General features: G+C 39.4%; 1 protein-coding gene across 7 annotated transcripts in view; it reads right to left on the bottom strand.

Annotated features, from left to right (window-relative positions):
• The window catches only part of KIDINS220 (kinase D interacting substrate 220), a 96,310-nt gene that overhangs the window by 70,344 nt on the left and 8,698 nt on the right, over window positions 1-17,268 (bottom strand). For 4 of the 7 annotated variants that reach the window (XM_030311691.1, XM_030311690.1, XM_030311693.1 and 1 more), the window contains exons 3-8: window positions 11,949-12,047; window positions 11,124-11,222; window positions 6,103-6,201; window positions 5,035-5,136; window positions 2,432-2,530; window positions 290-487 (exon numbers count right to left, since the gene is read on the bottom strand). In XM_030311691.1, coding sequence (XP_030167551.1) covers window positions 290-487; window positions 2,432-2,530; window positions 5,035-5,136; window positions 6,103-6,201; window positions 11,124-11,222; window positions 11,949-12,047 — 696 coding nt within the window. The remainder of the gene's footprint in view (window positions 1-289; window positions 488-2,431; window positions 2,531-5,034; window positions 5,137-6,102; window positions 6,202-11,123; window positions 11,223-11,948; window positions 12,048-17,268) is intronic. The other 3 variants (XM_030311692.1, XM_030311695.1, XM_030311697.1) reach the window with 1 other exon arrangement.

Here is a 17,268-nt window from a genome sequence, read left to right as displayed (position 1 = left end):
TGAAAACTTGGGGAAGTAACACCAGCCATGAACAACACGACAGTAATATACATCAAGGACAGTTACCGTACATGTGATATTTTCAGTAACAATATTATTTGACAAAGATCAAAAAGAACACCTTCCACAAAGATTGAATAGTTGTTAACTCCTCAGTTCTAAAGGCAGAAATAAAATTTATCTTAAAACAAAAGCATGACATACACGAAGAATCCTGAAAGGTGTGAGAAGCTAAGGTAATCTTCCATCATGTTACCACTAGACGACCAATCTGAAATAGGTAACCTACCCTATCAGGTATGTTCACGTATGTTCCAGCATCGAGCAGATCCTGTACAATCTCCGTATGACCCTCCTTTGATGCAATCATCAAAGCTGTATTTCCATCCTTATCTGTTAAATTTACATTTGGATTTCTTTTCAAAATTTCCTTCACTGACTGAGTGTAGCCTCCTTTTACTGCCACAATCAGTGCAGTCATTGAATTCTAAAACAAAATAAAAACAAGCCCAAGAAATCAGTACATTCTAGAAAACATGACTTATGCAACAATCATAAAACTGGTATTTTCAAAAAGATAGTCTATCATTAACAGTTATTTCTGATAATAAAATGCCAATATAAATAACCAATCACATACCAAAATTGGTCAGGAAGCACATTTTCTGTTTTTGAAGATACATTAATTCTCTTGAGTCAAGAGGACTGTTATGACATTCAATTCTTCAAATGATAATCTGACATTGGATTTGCTGACAATGAACAGACCCTCTCACTATATAATGAGATGAGATGGGATGATTCAAAATTAAGCACATTCTAAATTAAATAATCCAAAATAAGGTTAATTGGGCTTCAAACAAAGAATTGTTTATAATAAAACCTATACGAAAAACTGAAGTGAAATTCATTGAAAACAATGAACTGATAGCTACAGGATATTTCAATAAAGTGTAATACATTCTCCTTTCACAGTGACCTAGGAACCACATTTTTCAAAAATGGTCTTATTTTTAGTGGTTCTTTTAAAAGCTGCACCTATAGTTTATAACAATAAATTACCTGATAGAAGAAACTGACCCGTTACCAAAAGTATTAAAATTGTTTCTTGAGAAATTGATCTATATTGAGACGTCATGTAATTTGCTTATAGAAATATTTCAGTTATTAGACCAGCCCCTAAAACTAAGTCATAGTTCTTTCACATATTAAAATAGAATAGCCCAGGGGCGCCTGGGTGGCGCAGTCGGTTAAGCGTCCGACTTCAACTCAGGTCACGATCTCGCGGTCCGTGAGTTCGAGCCCCGCGTCGGGCTCTGGGCTGATGGCTCAGAGCCTGGAGCCTGTTTCCGATTCTGTGTCTCCCTCTCTCTCTGCCCCTCCCCCGTTCATGCTCTGTCTCTCTCTGTCCCAAAAATAAATAAACGTTGAAAAAAAATAAAATAAAATAAAATAAAATAGCCTTTTAAAATTCTTTAAGTCAAAAATCATAGAAATAGCCACTCTTCCACTTGATAAACTGTGCAGAAAAAAGGAGAGTGAAAGGTATGAATTTCATGTAAGAATCACACTCTTTCTTGACACAGCACTAAAAAGATCAGCAAGTAGCAGCATCTGCCAATATGGAAAATAGGAGGAACGGCTGATATCATGTCAAGAAGTCAAGTGTGATACAGAGTTCACTTTTGTTACACTGCAGCCAGAGATTTGGTGGTATGTCTCCTCAGAATACTCCATGATCCATCTCACATAATACTGCATTTTGCAAATAATAGTCTGTATTAATCATTTCTTACGCATAAATATAATTTCCTTTAACTATATTCTCAAAATTTCAAGGGAAAAGAAATTTGTCAGGCCTCTCCAGTATCTCCAGCACATTTGGCACAGGGCTGCATGCACAGCAGGTGCTCAGTAAGGAATTAATACCTGCTAGTCGGAATAATGTATTGAACCAGCGTTTAGGCGTTCTAGGTTTTGACCACCAATTTCTGACATTTTTAAATCTACTAGAGAAGGAAAACAAGCCACAGCTCAAGATTATCCAAAAACTTACAACATTATTTTAAATTTTTAAGGAAAAGGTATTTTAACAGAACATAACTTTTTTCCACAATTAATAGTATTTCAAACTATTTGACTTAAAGAGTATTTCAATATGAATTCAATCAAGAGTAAGACTACTGAAAGATGTTCTTTACAGTTTTAGCCTCCCAAAATTTACATGCATTAGCAATGGTTCCTTAAGGGCATATATTTATAACATATCATATCTACAATATATTTGTCAGGATAATAGAAAAAAATGCTTGTTTGTCTACCTATTATTTAAGAACTGTAGGGAAAATTTTCTAGGCATATACTTAGAAAAAATATTCTCTCCCTTCAAACTGAAAACACACACGAGGGACCAAACAGAAAAGATACTTACAGCTCCTTCTTGATCAACATCAGCTCCCATGGCCAATAAATGTTTTACACATTCTAAATGACCCTTCCGTGCAGCCCAAACCAGAGGAGTAGTTCCATACTAAAATAATAATAATAATAATAATAATAATAAATTTAAAATTATTTTCAGATCTGTAGTAAAAGAGACAAATTCTCAACATGAATTTTGATACAAATCATACTTTGAGTATTCTTAAATTACTGTTTATAGAAATTATCATTTTAATCCTAGATAAATCTTATTTTTCCCACTTTCTCTCTCCTGAAGAGATGATTAACCACTGTATGAAATTTCTTTTACTCAACTTTAACTTTCATAATTAGTGACAATTTTTCCACCATAATGTCATACAGCCTCTAATTTTCAACAAGCTTTCAGTGCTTCCTGTATCTTGTGAAATACAATTTAAAGTTCAACAGTATGACTACGGGCAAAAATAGTAACAACCAAATGACAAACGATTCTAAGTACTTCTGAGGCCCAGAGAAGTTTTGGCTTAAAGTCACAAAGCTACTAAGAGGTACAGTAAGACGCAGGACCCAAACAAGCTTGGCTTCAGTCCGTGCTCTAAGCCACCAATCCCAAATCAGCCTCTGAACTTGATAAAATAAACTCTAGCCTAGAAACTGCATGTATTAAAAGCACCTTCTGCTGGAACGTGATTCAAAAGACATCAGAGAATATATATTATGCATAAAAACAATGCTGTATCTTTGGGGAGCCTGCCAATCAAGAGACACATGAATATCCACAGTGATCTTTAACTACATGAGACCAGAGATTAAAATAAACATGTAATAAACGCCTGCTTTCTATAACAGCTCTGTCCAAAACTTTCTGTGCTGATGGAAATGCTCTATAATTCTGCACTGGCCAATACAGTAGCCACTAGTCTCATACGGCTATTGAGCACTTGAAATGTAGCAAATATGACTGAGGAACTTTGTTTTTATATTTTCTGTGTTTAGTACCTATATGGGGCACTGCACACAGTAGGTACTAAACATTTTCTCAAAATGTTAGACTGACAGACTAGGTAGCATAATACCTGATTTTGGAGGGGCTTTGAATGCCAGGTCCCATAAAGCATTTTTCAATAGGTCAGAAGGAGAAATTAAAGCTTTCACCATCACATTCAAGTGTCAATCAGAAAACATCAATGGGGCGCCTGGGTGGCTCAATCGGTTGAGTGTCCAACTTCGGCTCAGGTCATGATCTCGCAGTTTGTGGGTTTGAGCCCCATGTCAGGCTCTGTGCCGACAGCTCAGAGCCTGGAGCCTGCTTCCGATTCTGTCTCCCTCTCTCTCTCTGCCCTCCCCCCCCCATGTTCTGTCTCTCAAAAATAAATAAGCACACAAGCGGGGTAAGGGGCAGAGAGAGGAGAGGCACAGAATCCAAAGCAGACTCCAGGCTCTGAGCTGTCAGTACAGAGCCCAACACAGGGCTCAAACCCACAAACCATGAGATCATGCCCCAAGACAAAGTTGGATGCTTAACCGAATGAGCCACCCAGGCACACACCCCAAATACAAGATTTTTAAGTGCCATATTGTAAGTATTTGCCATAGTCTCTTTACGGTCCTTGTTAAGCTATAATTTTAGATAATACTTTTTAAAAAATGAGCACAACCTGCATAAAGTGTATAAAATACATCAATCTTAAATTGTACTACTTGACGATTTTTTTTTACATACGTGTGCACCCAAACAAGTACCATCCAGATTAAGAAAAGGACAATTTCTGACATTCCCCTCAGGCTAAGCAATACTATCTGACTTAAATTTATGCTCAAAATGTATTCCAATTATCAAAAATGTCTGATTAATACTATTTTCCTGTATTTCACTGAACTGTTATTAATTTGAAAAGAATACGGTTAGCCACAATGTATCAAGTTCTAATTAAATAAATACTTGTTAAATGTTTGCGATGACGATTAAGGATTTAAAAAATGAACAGAACAAAATTCTGGGAAGCTTTCTGAAGTGGATGGCAAATGAGCAGATGTGAAGGATGAACAGAAAGTAAAGCACAGGAGGAGAGGGCTCCCCACGCTCAAAGGGCACATGCAAAGGCATGGAAGGACCAAGAACACAAGAACTGAGGCACCCACATCCTTTGGCCTCGTGCAGGCAAGGCAGCTACAGGGCTCAGAAGGCAGAGAGAGGACAAGGCCTATCTTCCCACATCACACCAGGGATCGGTGTCTTCAGCATTTTAAGCATGAGAGAGAGAGAAAACTAAACCTGACTTTTAGAAAAACCACTCTGGCAACAACACGGAAGCAGACAGAACTGAAGTCACAATAGAAAATTTCAAATAATGAAAACAGGGAATCATCCCTATCTGTTTTCCAGAGAATGATGAATGTGATGTAAAAAAAAATCAATGGAGGGACACTCAGAAGGTAGTAGTTACAAGGGATCTGCCTGTGACATACCTGACTATATAAAACACATTCATAAACACAATGAGAAGATTCATCAGCGCAATCTCATGCGATCATATAAAGAAACCTATACTCAGACATGCTGCGCGGACATAACACGGACCGGAACCCGGAAAGGTCTTGCTGACCTACCTTATCCGAGCAGTTGACTTTAGCGCCATTTTGCAGTAAAAGATGCACTATATCCGCATGGCCTCTCCCTGCTGCCCAAATAATGGGGTAAACACTGTACTGCTGGGAGACAGGTAGGTGGGGATGTAAGTAGACAGAAAAAAAGATGAGGAGGGAGCGGGCAAGGGAGGGGGGAAAGAAAAATCTTTTAGGTGGATATTTACAACACACGTTTGCTAAGAAAAGTAAATAACAAAGGGAGTGATACAAAGTAATAATTTTAAAAAATCAAGTTACAGATCATTCTCTACTTAAAAAACAGTCATAAAACATAATCATCAAATAAAATGCACTCAACCTTAAATACATATTATGAACATATTTATTTTTACAGATTAATACATTTAATGTGATTTCTAGCCAACAGGCAAGACTAGTAAGAGAGATGTGAAACTATTCTTATATAATCCTTCCATTAACTTGAATAAGTTTCTCTTTTTTTCAGCTTTATTCAGGTATAATTGACAAAATCACAAGATAGTTAAAGAGTACATGATGAAAAAAAAAAAAAAAAGAGTACATGATGTGACATACATGTATATAATACAAAATATAGACAATTTCTCAATCTGCAGTCTGAGACCCAGTCTCAAGTAGAGTAGTGATGCATGTATTACCATTTAAAGAAATGTATAGAAAAATGGTATGGAGATAGATAGATTTATACACACACACACACACACACACACACACACACACACACACACATATATAAACACCCCTTTCCTTTAAATAAGTTTAGATTAAGAATGCATACCCACAGAAAACAGGTAATATGACTTAAGGATTTTGAAATCCTAAATTAACATTTAAGCTCTAAGAGTTGCCTTTTTGTTGACAAGAACTGAAAGACAAGCTTAGCTTGAGAAATAAATTCTCATTGTGCTTTGAAATCACATCCTGCATTATTATCTTTAGTAAGATCTAGATCATTTCCATTGAATATGAAGTCTAAAACGTAATCAGTCTTAAGTGTTCCCTAAGAGAACTTCCCACTTGTGTCACAGTGACGTTTTTGCTAATGCTCACCAAACCAGTGACGCTCGGATTGGCGCCATGAGAAAGCAGCAAGTCGACCACTTCGGTGCGGCCTTTGTAACATGCCCACATGAGAGCGGTCCATCCTCCCTAAGGAAAAAAAAGAGGGGAAGCGGGTGGAAAGAAAACTTTCGTGATCACTTCCAAGCACAAAAATGGCATTAATGAAGTGCCTCCTTTGAATATTTTTCTCTAAAACCATTGTTTTACGAAGGCACTACTATGTAGTTTGAAACTCCCAAGCTCCCCGGAGAAATATACAATAGTATCAGAAATAAGTCAAATCTCTTAATTCCAGAAATTATTACTCCAATTTTTGACTCTATCATGGAAACTGAAATAGAGAATATTCATGTTGAATTCTTTCACATTTCCAAGTTTTGTTTTGGCTCCTTAAAAATTTTGCTTCAGAACACTTTATATGTCCCTATATATTCTCCTTGTAGGAGCCTAGAGTTTTTCTAGAGAGGAATTCCAGCAATCATATTTGGCTCCTGCATTTAAACACATACTATCGGGGTGCCTGGGTGGCTCAGTCAGTTGAGTGTCTGACTCTTGATTTCAGCTCAGGTCATGATCTCATGGTTCATGAAATCGAGCCCACATCAGACTCTATGCTGACAGTGTGGAGCCTGCTTGGAATTCTCTCTCTCCCTCTCTCTCTGCTCCTCCTCTGCTCGTGTGCACGCACACACTCACTCTCTCTCTCTCTCTTTCAGAATAAATAAATAAAAACTTAACAATAAACACAACCTATAAATCCCAGATCATTACGGCACCTCTTCCTAAAAAAGACAGGACGCTAAGGTAATGATCTGTAGATCATGATATCCAGGGGCGAAGTCATCAAGTATGAATTACCAGCATGATAACTTTCTATTTTCTAAACTACAGGAGCAATTTCTTTTCTACTGTTTTTTATTTTAAGCAATTTTCTCTTCAGCTAGAACACAATTCAGTAAAAGAGACCAATGTAATCAAATTATACCAAGAAATGAACGTTTTGTCTTTGAACTGGCATTTAAATCCACATTTGGTTTTGAGAATATAAATCACTTAATCCTTCTCTGATTCTCTTTCATCATCACTAAAAAGGAGATTAAAAAAAATACTTGCCCTAATCTAGAAAAGGCACAATTGTAAAAGGGAAAACAGATCAGCAGTGGCCAGGGGCTGAGGAGGGGGTGGAGGGGAATTATAAAGGGGCAGCATAGGGGCACTGTTAGCGGTGAAACGGCTCTGTTTAAAATGTGGCGGTAGACGTACACATGATGCACTTGTCCAGACCCGTAGAACTGTACAGCACAAGAGGGAATTGTACTGTATGCAAATTTTTCAAAAATCAACCAGAACGTGGAGAGAAAAAATAGAATACAGACTGGGCCAAATGAATCTAACTGTATTACAAATGAATCACATAATCACATAACTACTTAGAAGCTAACTGTAGGTAACTTTGGAAAGCAATGTTTTGACTGAATACTGTACTGTTAAAGACAGAAAGAACTATGCACAGACACTGTACTAAGTAGGCAAACCTCTTTCTCTCAGAGTATCGATTAGAAATTCTGTAGCTACTTTAATTTGTATCCTAGAGTTGAACAAATAAGTGAATACGTTGTGCAGATAATAGGGCCAGATTTCTCATTATCAGAGAAGGGTTACAAATTAAGGAAAGGGAAAAGTCTATAATGAATTTGGTTGGCAGTATTAACCTGGTCTCTTTAAAAAAAAGATACATCCCCCCCCCCCACACCCAAATAGATCTAGAAATAGATGCATGTATATGCAAGAATTAGCATAAAGACATCTATCTTCTATGTCTATCCATTGAGAAGGACTATAAGCAGTGACACCCCAGTAATAACAAGCATACCTAACACCAAGATATTGGTTTCTCAATACCATTTTCCAATAAAAGAAAACAGGCTTCCATGGAAAACTGATTGATTCCAGGGCTAATAATCAGGAAAATAAGCCAGGAAAAATACAAGATGAACCTGAGCCTGAAGCATCTTGTGATGCCAGAAAATAACGACAGCACATGTTAAAAGGGTATAGAAGCTTCCATGGCCAAAGTTGGAACAACCTGACCAGGAAAACACGTACAGAACCGAATTATAAACCGGAGAACAAAATAAATATTCATCAGGGGCGCCTGGGTTGCTCAGTCGGTTAGGCGCGTCCAGCTCTTGATTTCAGCTCAGCTAATGATCTCAGTCTGTGGGTTCGAGCCCCCTTGGGATTCTCTCTCTCTCGTCTCCTCCCCAGCTTGCGCTCTCTCTCTTTCAAAATAAATAAACACTTAAAAATAAATAAATAAATATTCATCAGACCATATATATCCATAGATATGTAACTACATACAGATACGTGGGGGGTGGGGGGGGTGGGGTGTGCAGGGGAGAGAAAGAACTCTTCCTTACGGAAGAATTCCAATTGATCAATGTACAGAGAATGAGGGGAGTAGGAAAATCACCATTATAACACCACATTAATAACTGCTGCATGCAAGATATACTGATAGATGTTAAAACAAATGAGTGAAAGTTTAATCAAAAGCAGTATCTTCTCCAACATATTTAGCAATTACAAAGGGGAAAATAGTAACCTTACAATGAAGAAATCTGGCAGACACTACCTTAACCAAGAGACCAAGGTCAACTTCACCAGTGACAAACTCTGCTAGCATGTACCTAGATGCGCGGAGAAGGGAACATCGTCTCTATGGTATCCTTCCCCAGCAAAGTATAATCTCAACCTAATCATGAGAAGCATCAGACAAATCTAAGTTGAGGGAGATTCTAAAGATGCCACAGGAGTGATCTTCCAAAGTGTCAAGGTCATAAAAGACAAGGAAAGGCTGACAATTTAGCTCAAATTATAGAGCTGAATATTTAGTCAAGTTTCACATATACCAATATTTCAATCTTTAAAATGCCTTCCCAGAACTGTTTGAACATCATGCTCTCATTTTAATTTGTATAATGTCACCCTATGCAAGCATCTAGGAGATTAACATTTAATCCTGAGAGAACGATACCCAAATTTGCAAATGAAAAGATCAGAACCGAATACCTACAGCAGTAGCTGTAGTTCAGTGCCCACAAAGGTCCTCTCAAGGAAAAACCCTCACTAGATTCCCAGATGTTACACCCCGGAGTTCTTCCTGAACCCCAGCAGCGCCTGGCGGTCGCCCTCCTCTCCTTACACAAGTCCCAAGGACTCTGCCTTCCCTCATGGCTCAGCTACTGCCACCCACCCGATCCTGTCACGTTTCGGTCCCTCGATACTAACTACTCAGGGAGACACGGTCCTCAGTTTTCCCAACTTTTGGCATTTGAAAGCCAAACGCAAAGACCCTTTAGATATGTTAAAACAAGTTGTGGTGATTACTTAGGGGAAATAAAAAATATGGAGAACTAAAAAAGCTTAAGATAATTTTGTGCAATCTTGCTAAGTTTGACACATTCAGTAACATGTACTCTATAGCTCCTCACTCCCTGCTAATAAACAGGGGAGCAGCGATAGAGGAGAAAGCCTTTGGAGTAAGGCAGACCTGGGTTCAAACCTTGGCCTGACTTCTTTGGGCACAGGGCACTTCTTCCAGTTTCAATTTCCTGAACTATATCCATTGAGAACAAAAGGAATTCCCAGCCCATGGGATTGTTCTGAGAAGTCAACTCACCATAGAGAAGCTAACGAGTATAAAGGGACCAGGCACAGAATGGGAACCTAATATTAATCCATGTGATAAACAGGTTTGGTGCCTTTAACAAGATATTGAGAACTAGGAAACTCCATAAGTTTCCCTTCTACTTTATATGTCAGTAAGATGAGAAGACCACACTTTATTCCTGCCTGCCATACCCATTCTCTGCCTGGGTTACTGACATCATGGAATTCTCTCCCTAAACTTTTAAATTTTCTTTTTTAACGTTTATTTATTTTTGAGACAGAGAGAGACAGAGCATGAACGGGGGAGGGTCAGAGAGAGGGAGACACAGAATCTGAAAAAGGCTCCAGGCTCCGAGCTGTCAGCACAGAGCCCGACGCGGGGCTCGAACTCACGAACCGCGAGATCATGACCTGAGCCGAAGTCGGCCGCCCAACCGACTGAGCCACCCAGGCACCCCTCTCTCCCTAAACTTTTAGAGCAATATACTTCAAGTCCTTTTCAGAAATAAGCAGGATAAAAATGGTTCTGTATCTTTATATAAAAATAAGTATCCCACCCACTTCATTAAGCGTGAGAATACAACTAAGCTTATGGAAGTAAACACACCATGTAAATTATCATAGTAAGCGTAAGACAGCAGAACGCTGCGGTTTGTTAAAAACTCAGACCACCTGCACTTCACATTGCCAGCAAAGTAATGCACGTTTTAGACACCGCGGCAGATCAATTCCTTCCTCTCTTCCACTACTAAAGCTAACTTTGGAAAAGGCTTAACATTTTGCAGGATAAATAGGCTAGAAATGATCTCTTTCTTCATCTTTATGCTTTAAGCAGAGGCCAAGATCCAGTAAGAGCTCAGATAATAAAGAATCACATCTTGTTAAACTTGTAATGTGTACAGATGGCATGGCCGAACACAATTACATTTTTAAAATAAATTTATAAATATTATTCTGGAAATTATCACTTTGAACTAAAAATATTTATAAGACTATACTGTCCCTCTTGAAGTTCCTCTTTAAAGGAAACAATTCTTTCACATTTGTTTCAAAACATTGTTACATTGAAAGTCAATGAGTTGTTTTTAATAATATTTCAGAATTTTAAACTCTGAAATAAACCAAGAATAACAATAACTAAGAACACTCTAAAAGAGGTTCATTGTATCACCTGGGCTTTAACACATTCCTGAGAGTCATTTCAGTGCCCAGCCCCAGACCCTAAGAACGTTATTATAATAGCACCTCCTGCACGAGAAGCCAAGGTCCCAGACATATCTACTACTGTTAATAAGACTCCGGCTAATGAAACGTACCATAGCCCTCATACATACCATGTCGCGGTGCTCCAAGTTGACCCCACATTTCAGCAGTTCCTCCACAATGTGCACGTGCCCTTCCTTTGATGCCGAGATCAGTGCTGTCCAGTTATCCTGGAACACACAGTCACAAATGTTACCATTTCAAAACCAAAAAACAAAAATCCAAAGTGAGGAAAAATAAGTTCGACTTCACATACCAAATGATCATACCAAATTGACATGATGTGACCCCACTGTGAACTAGTCTAAAACAACACCGCAGCATAAGCTCTGTCAAGAAGTTATCCGTCTGCCTGCATGACCGCAGTGTGTCAAGTGCTCTCACAGCTGCTTGGTCTTGTCACTGGCCTTCTAATCACACTCTGAGGTTTCGTGGAAAAAGGAAAGATGACTATCAAAACTTCACAGCTAATCCTTGTGGCTAGCAACCATTGCTAGAAGTTGAAATTAAAGAGCTTGTCATCAGATTTAAGAGCACACTCACAGGCTATTAAACTAACGCAATCCCATATGATGGATTTAGAAACTATGTGATAAAGAACTACTGTGCTTTGTTTTCAAATAAAGGCTACAAGCGCCCAGGTATATGTGCTCCCTATTCAGCCAGTGCCATCTGGGTATAAAAAACAGGAAGTGCTGAGACCTTTCACTGAAAATAAAAATTCCTCTCCTGTATCACCCCTTTAAAAAGCAGACTTGGGTGGGATAGGAGGCAAAGTTAAGACAGATCTGAAAGCACAACCGTAACCTACTAATTCTGAATCCCTTCTCAAAAACAAAGAGCAAAGTTATGGAAAAGACAAGAACAACAAAGAAGTAGATTATTTTAATATATACCAAATCTTCCAGATTGCAATTAGCTCCATTCTTAATTAATTCTTTCACTATTTCCAAGTTGCCTTGTTCAGCAGCTATCATCAGTGGAGTCTGGCCACACTAGAGAATATAAAAGACACAGAGAGCTTTTCAAGATGCTGTACTTTAACTGAAATGCCACAGTTAAATATACCCTGCGTATCACAATGGTATGTCAAACATTGTTTACAGAATTTCCTAAGTTTACAAACACCTTTGAAATCTTAAGTTTCCAGTTGACTAATAATATAAAAGTCAAAGAGAAAACAAAACGGTTTTTTTTACTACAGCATTAGTAGTCTACTTTGATGCTAAATTTCATTCAAAATAAATAAACATGAGGGGAACCTGGGTGGCTCAGTCAGTTAAGCGTCTGACCTTGGCTCAGATCATGATCCCATGGTTCGTGAGTCCGAGCCCCACAATGGGCTCTGCACTGACAGTGGAGCCTGCTTGGGATTCTTTCTCTCTCTCTCTCTGTCTCTTTCTCTCTTCCTCTCTCTCTCTCTGCCCCTCACTTGTGCTTTCTCTCTCAAAATAAATAAACTTAAAAAACAAATAAGTCAACATGAATAATACTAGGCTCTGAAAAGTAATCACCACAATGTATATAAAAATCTTAGCATTTGGGGCACATGAGTGGCTCAATTAGTTAAGCATCCAACTTTGGCCTGGGTCATGATCTCACAGTTCCCGAGTTCGAGCCCCGTGTCGGGCTCTGTGCTGACAGCTCAGCACCTGGACCCTATTTCAGATTCTGTGTCTCCCTCTCTTTCTCTGCCCCTCCCTCACTCACGCGGTCTCTCTCTCTCTCTCTCTCTCTCTCTCTCTCTCTCAAAAATAAACATTTTTTAAAAAACTCTTAGCATATTTATGGTAACCAAATTCTCTAACTATAGCAGATAGAATATGATACAGAATGTGGTTTTAATATATTTAAGATGTTTGTCAAGGGCAAAGGGGAGGAAAGTAAAATAATAAAAACAATCTAGGTGCTATATATATAATATACATAAACAGTTTTTTTAAGACCTCCCTTCTAATCTTAATTCATTAAACTAAAGCTTCTGCTCATTACACCACAGTTGCCCAGCCTGTGTGCCTAGAATAAGACACAGTAATAAGGGACAGTACTTCCTGAGCCCTGAGACAGCGTGGCAGGGCCCGGGCAGCCAGATCCGGGGATGGGTTCGCCTCCAGCAGCAAGACTCACCTACAGCAAGGGCAACGCACACACTGGCACCTTCTGTAAGGGCCACGGTGTGAAACAGGTTAGCGGCTCTGGGCTAACGGTGACGGTACTAAAGGTGTTACCACATACTTAAGGTATACGAGAAAAGATTTACACCGAAAATTAAGTTCAAGTAGATAAATATTTATCTAAGCATCTATTTATTATGTGTATATCAGTGGGGGGTGGGGGAATAGCCGTGATTTTTAAAATGCTGATATGACATCATTTCTCTGCTTAAAATCCTCAGTGGTTTCCTGTTGCTCTTTTGGATCAGAACCAAAATACTGACAGTGGCTGTGGCAGGACTACCTCAAAACCTATTCTGGGCCATTCCCTCCTCACCAACAAACCCGTAGGCTCTTTCCCACCTCTGGACCCTCACACAAAGTTTTCCCTCAGTCCCACCCAATTAACTACCAAGAATAAAGTCGCGGCTGTTTCTAAGTTACTCTCTCTCCACAACTGTAGTTAGAAGATTGGTTAAGCAAGAACTAATAGAATAAACAAATGTTTTGTTATAAGGCCCAGCTTATAAGGTCACATCAGCTCTTGGGTCAAACATCAACCCCTCAGGGAAGCCTTACCAACTCCTCTAGTTTTCCTTTACTATACTAATCCTTGTTTGTAATTACTTACATTTGTGGGATTAACACCTGATTATTATCCTTTCTCTTAAAGGCTCTAAACTCCACGAGAGTAAGAAGCATGTCTGTTCTTTTATTTAATACTATATCCCCCCCCCCCCAAAAAAAGAGAGGCAAACCAGGAAACAGACTCTTAACTATAGACAACAATCTGATAGTTACAGGAGTGGAGGGGATGGGGGATGGGTCAGGCGGGTGATTGGGGGGATGCGCCTGGGTGATTGGGGAGCGCCTGTGTGACTGGGGGGGCGCCTGGGTGACTGGTGGGGCGCCTGGGTGACTGGGGGGGCGCTTGGGTGATTGGGGGGCGCCTGGGTGACTGGGGGGGCGCCTGGGTGATTGGGGGGCGCCTGGGTGATTGGCAGACACCTGAGACACCTAGTGGCTCAGTCAGCTAGGCATTTGACTCCTGGTTTTGGCTCAAGTCAGTCTCACGGTTCCATGAGTTCGAGCCCGCATTGGGCTCTGTGCTGGGGGTGCAGAGCCTGCTTAGGATTGTCTCCCTCTCTGTCTCTGCCCCTCCCCTGCTTGTTCTCTCTCTCTCTCTCATTTTTTTAAAAAACAAGCGAATAATTACAATAATTGGCAAAAATGCAACAGATGCTATTATAAGAAGAACATAAGAGTTAAACACAAATATTGGTTTAAACAAAGCACACACGTAAAGTGCATTGAACACAGACATTCTTACAGAACAACGGATACTAAATTACATGTCATTCAACCAAAGTCATTAGGGAATGAGGTATTATCCACAAATAGATTTTCCAGGTGAAAAAGTTTATCCTTTAAACATTAAATTTGATTATATATTGTATGATAGCCATTAATTTATAAAGCAATGCACACATTACTTACTACTTATTAAACAGATTACCTTTACACATCATGTTTACAATTCTGAGTCACAACTACAGACATCAATTATCACACCCAGCTTGCCTCTGTCAGCTCTAACCTCTTTGACCAACTTTCTGCAGCACCCTTCTCCCTTCTAATCAACCAGGATAAAAAGTGAGACAACAAAGTCATTGGTATAATATATAAATTAAAGCCAATTAACCCTGAATCTGTGGCCCTAAGGATATATGAATTTTACATCAGAATTTTCAGATTAGTAACTCCAGAGATTCAGACGTTTTTTGTTTACTTTTGGGGGTCACAGTCACGTCAGATAGTTCACAGAGACAGGTGCTTCTAGCATATGAGGGGGAAAAATAACGTAGATGTGTAAAAATACCTATAACACAAACACGAAAGATGATATAAATGTGATTAACTAGAAACACGCCAGACGAAAGACTTGAATAGTCGTCAGTTTCTCTTGCAGAAACTATTAGTTGTCTCCCAATATCGAGTGACGGGATTGTGTTAGGGGCGGCAACGTGCTCAGCTTAAAAACAAAACCAAAAACAAAATGCCCACGTAGTTCAGCCTGGCTTGCAGCCGGAATGATCCCAGGACACTGCCCCGGCTAAGTGGCCCAGGCCGGCCCGGGAACCAGACAAGCTCGGCCGGCCTGTCTCTGGGCTTCTTGCCTCACAAGACACAATGCCGGCGTTGTGACGGCCAACGCGCAGTGACCAGCACACAGTGAGAAGTGGACAGAAGGGCAGAAGGAGCCTGGGAAGATCTCCTGAAGCCGTCATATCAACCTTGGAATGGTTCCTCCGGCTGATCATCGCATGAGAAAAATAAGACCTCAAGTTGATGGAGACATGGTTGTAGGAGCTGTCGCACGCAGTCCAAAGCGATCCTTAACTGATACACCTTTGACAACTACACCACTCAAAAAGATAAATAATTTACCAAAAAGGTTGCCGTGAAGTTATTACATTCTAAAAGATAGAAGAAAAGTGACCTTATAAGCTGGGCCTTATAACAAAACGTTCGTTTATTCTATTAGTTCTTGCTTAACCAATCTTCTAACTACAGTTGTGGAGAGAGAGTAACTTAAAACAGCCGTGACTTTATCCTTCTATTTTCAAACGAATCACTAAAGGCCCTTTCCATACCTAATCCCACGCATCCCAGCAAACCCCAAGCCCACTGCTTTCCAAACTACACAGGATCACCTGTTCACATAACCCTTACTCCACTTACGATGACCTCAAGCCGGAACACATTAGAACAGAACGCTGCACCAAGGGACGTTCCCCCGACAGGTCACCATACTTTATCTCAGCTCCCCAGAAGACTACAGTGCAAAAACACTTCCTACTCAGGATCCCTTTTTGTTGTTCCCAAATCCTAGGTAGTCCTACTTGAATTTATTTAGGTGTACCAGACCTCAATAACCAGTGCCCTTTAAAGCACATCTTGGGAGAATATATACTTCTTCCAATAATTGTAATGAAACTAAAACATTTTTAAATTCTCCTTTGAAATTTGCCTCAGAGCCTATTTCTAAGCACATAACAAAATCCACTCCTTGAATTGACAGTCCCACTTCATTTTCTTGGAGAATACTGTCCCACCTCAGCACTAAAATCTTATACCAAGAAGACCTCAGAGAAACTTTCTGTTCTTTTCTAAAAATAAAAGCCCATCACTACTTTACAAAGGGCGAAGACCTGCCATCATTGAGAATGTTCACAGGCTGAGATTTATCTAGTTTACAAATAAAGCAGAAAGAAAAGGTGGCAGGAAATTAGCATTTACTGATGGCAGCCAATTGTATGCTAAATACAGAAATTTCCCCCACATTATTTTATTTTATTTTAAGGTTTATTTATTTGGGGGGGGGGGTGGTGAGGGAGAGGAGAGAGACAGACAGACAGAATCCCAAGCAGGCTCCACGCCATCAGCACAGAGCCCAACACTGGGCTTGAACTCACAAACCACAAGATCATGACCTGAGCCAAAATCAGGAGGCAGATGCTTAACCGACTGAGCCGCCCAGGCATCCCACACAGGCTAAGTTCTTCTTGCTTTTTGTTTTTAAAGTAGGTTCTACAACCCAGTATGGAGCCCAACATGAGGCTAGAACTCATGACCTTGAGATCAAGACCTGAACTGAGATCAAGAGCCAGTGGCTTAACTGTATTTTATTGATTTGAGACCTTTTCAAAACTGATAACCAAAACACATTAACATAAGGTAATTACATACTTTCAGGGGCAACAAAGAAGAGAGGAAATCCACACAACTTTATAGAATTCTATAAAATTTAAATTTTATAAACACTTGTAGAAGCAAAATACAATAAAAGGACTTGAGAAAGCTACTTTGTCTCCATCACTCACGCTGAGCCATAGTTTAACAATCCAGGTTGTTTCAAATCATTATTTTAAAACTCAAATTTGAATGGATACAATACTACACTAGATATAAATACTACTAATATCAGTTAAATGCTACCTCATGCATGATGTCAACTTAAGCTCTATACCAAATATGCTTAATTCTTTACACGAATTAGATT

Source organism: Lynx canadensis, chromosome A3 (assembly GCF_007474595.2).
Source record: "Lynx canadensis isolate LIC74 chromosome A3, mLynCan4.pri.v2, whole genome shotgun sequence".
NCBI lineage: Eukaryota > Metazoa > Chordata > Mammalia > Carnivora > Felidae > Lynx > Lynx canadensis.
This window is presented reverse-complemented; position numbering and strand designations above follow the sequence as displayed.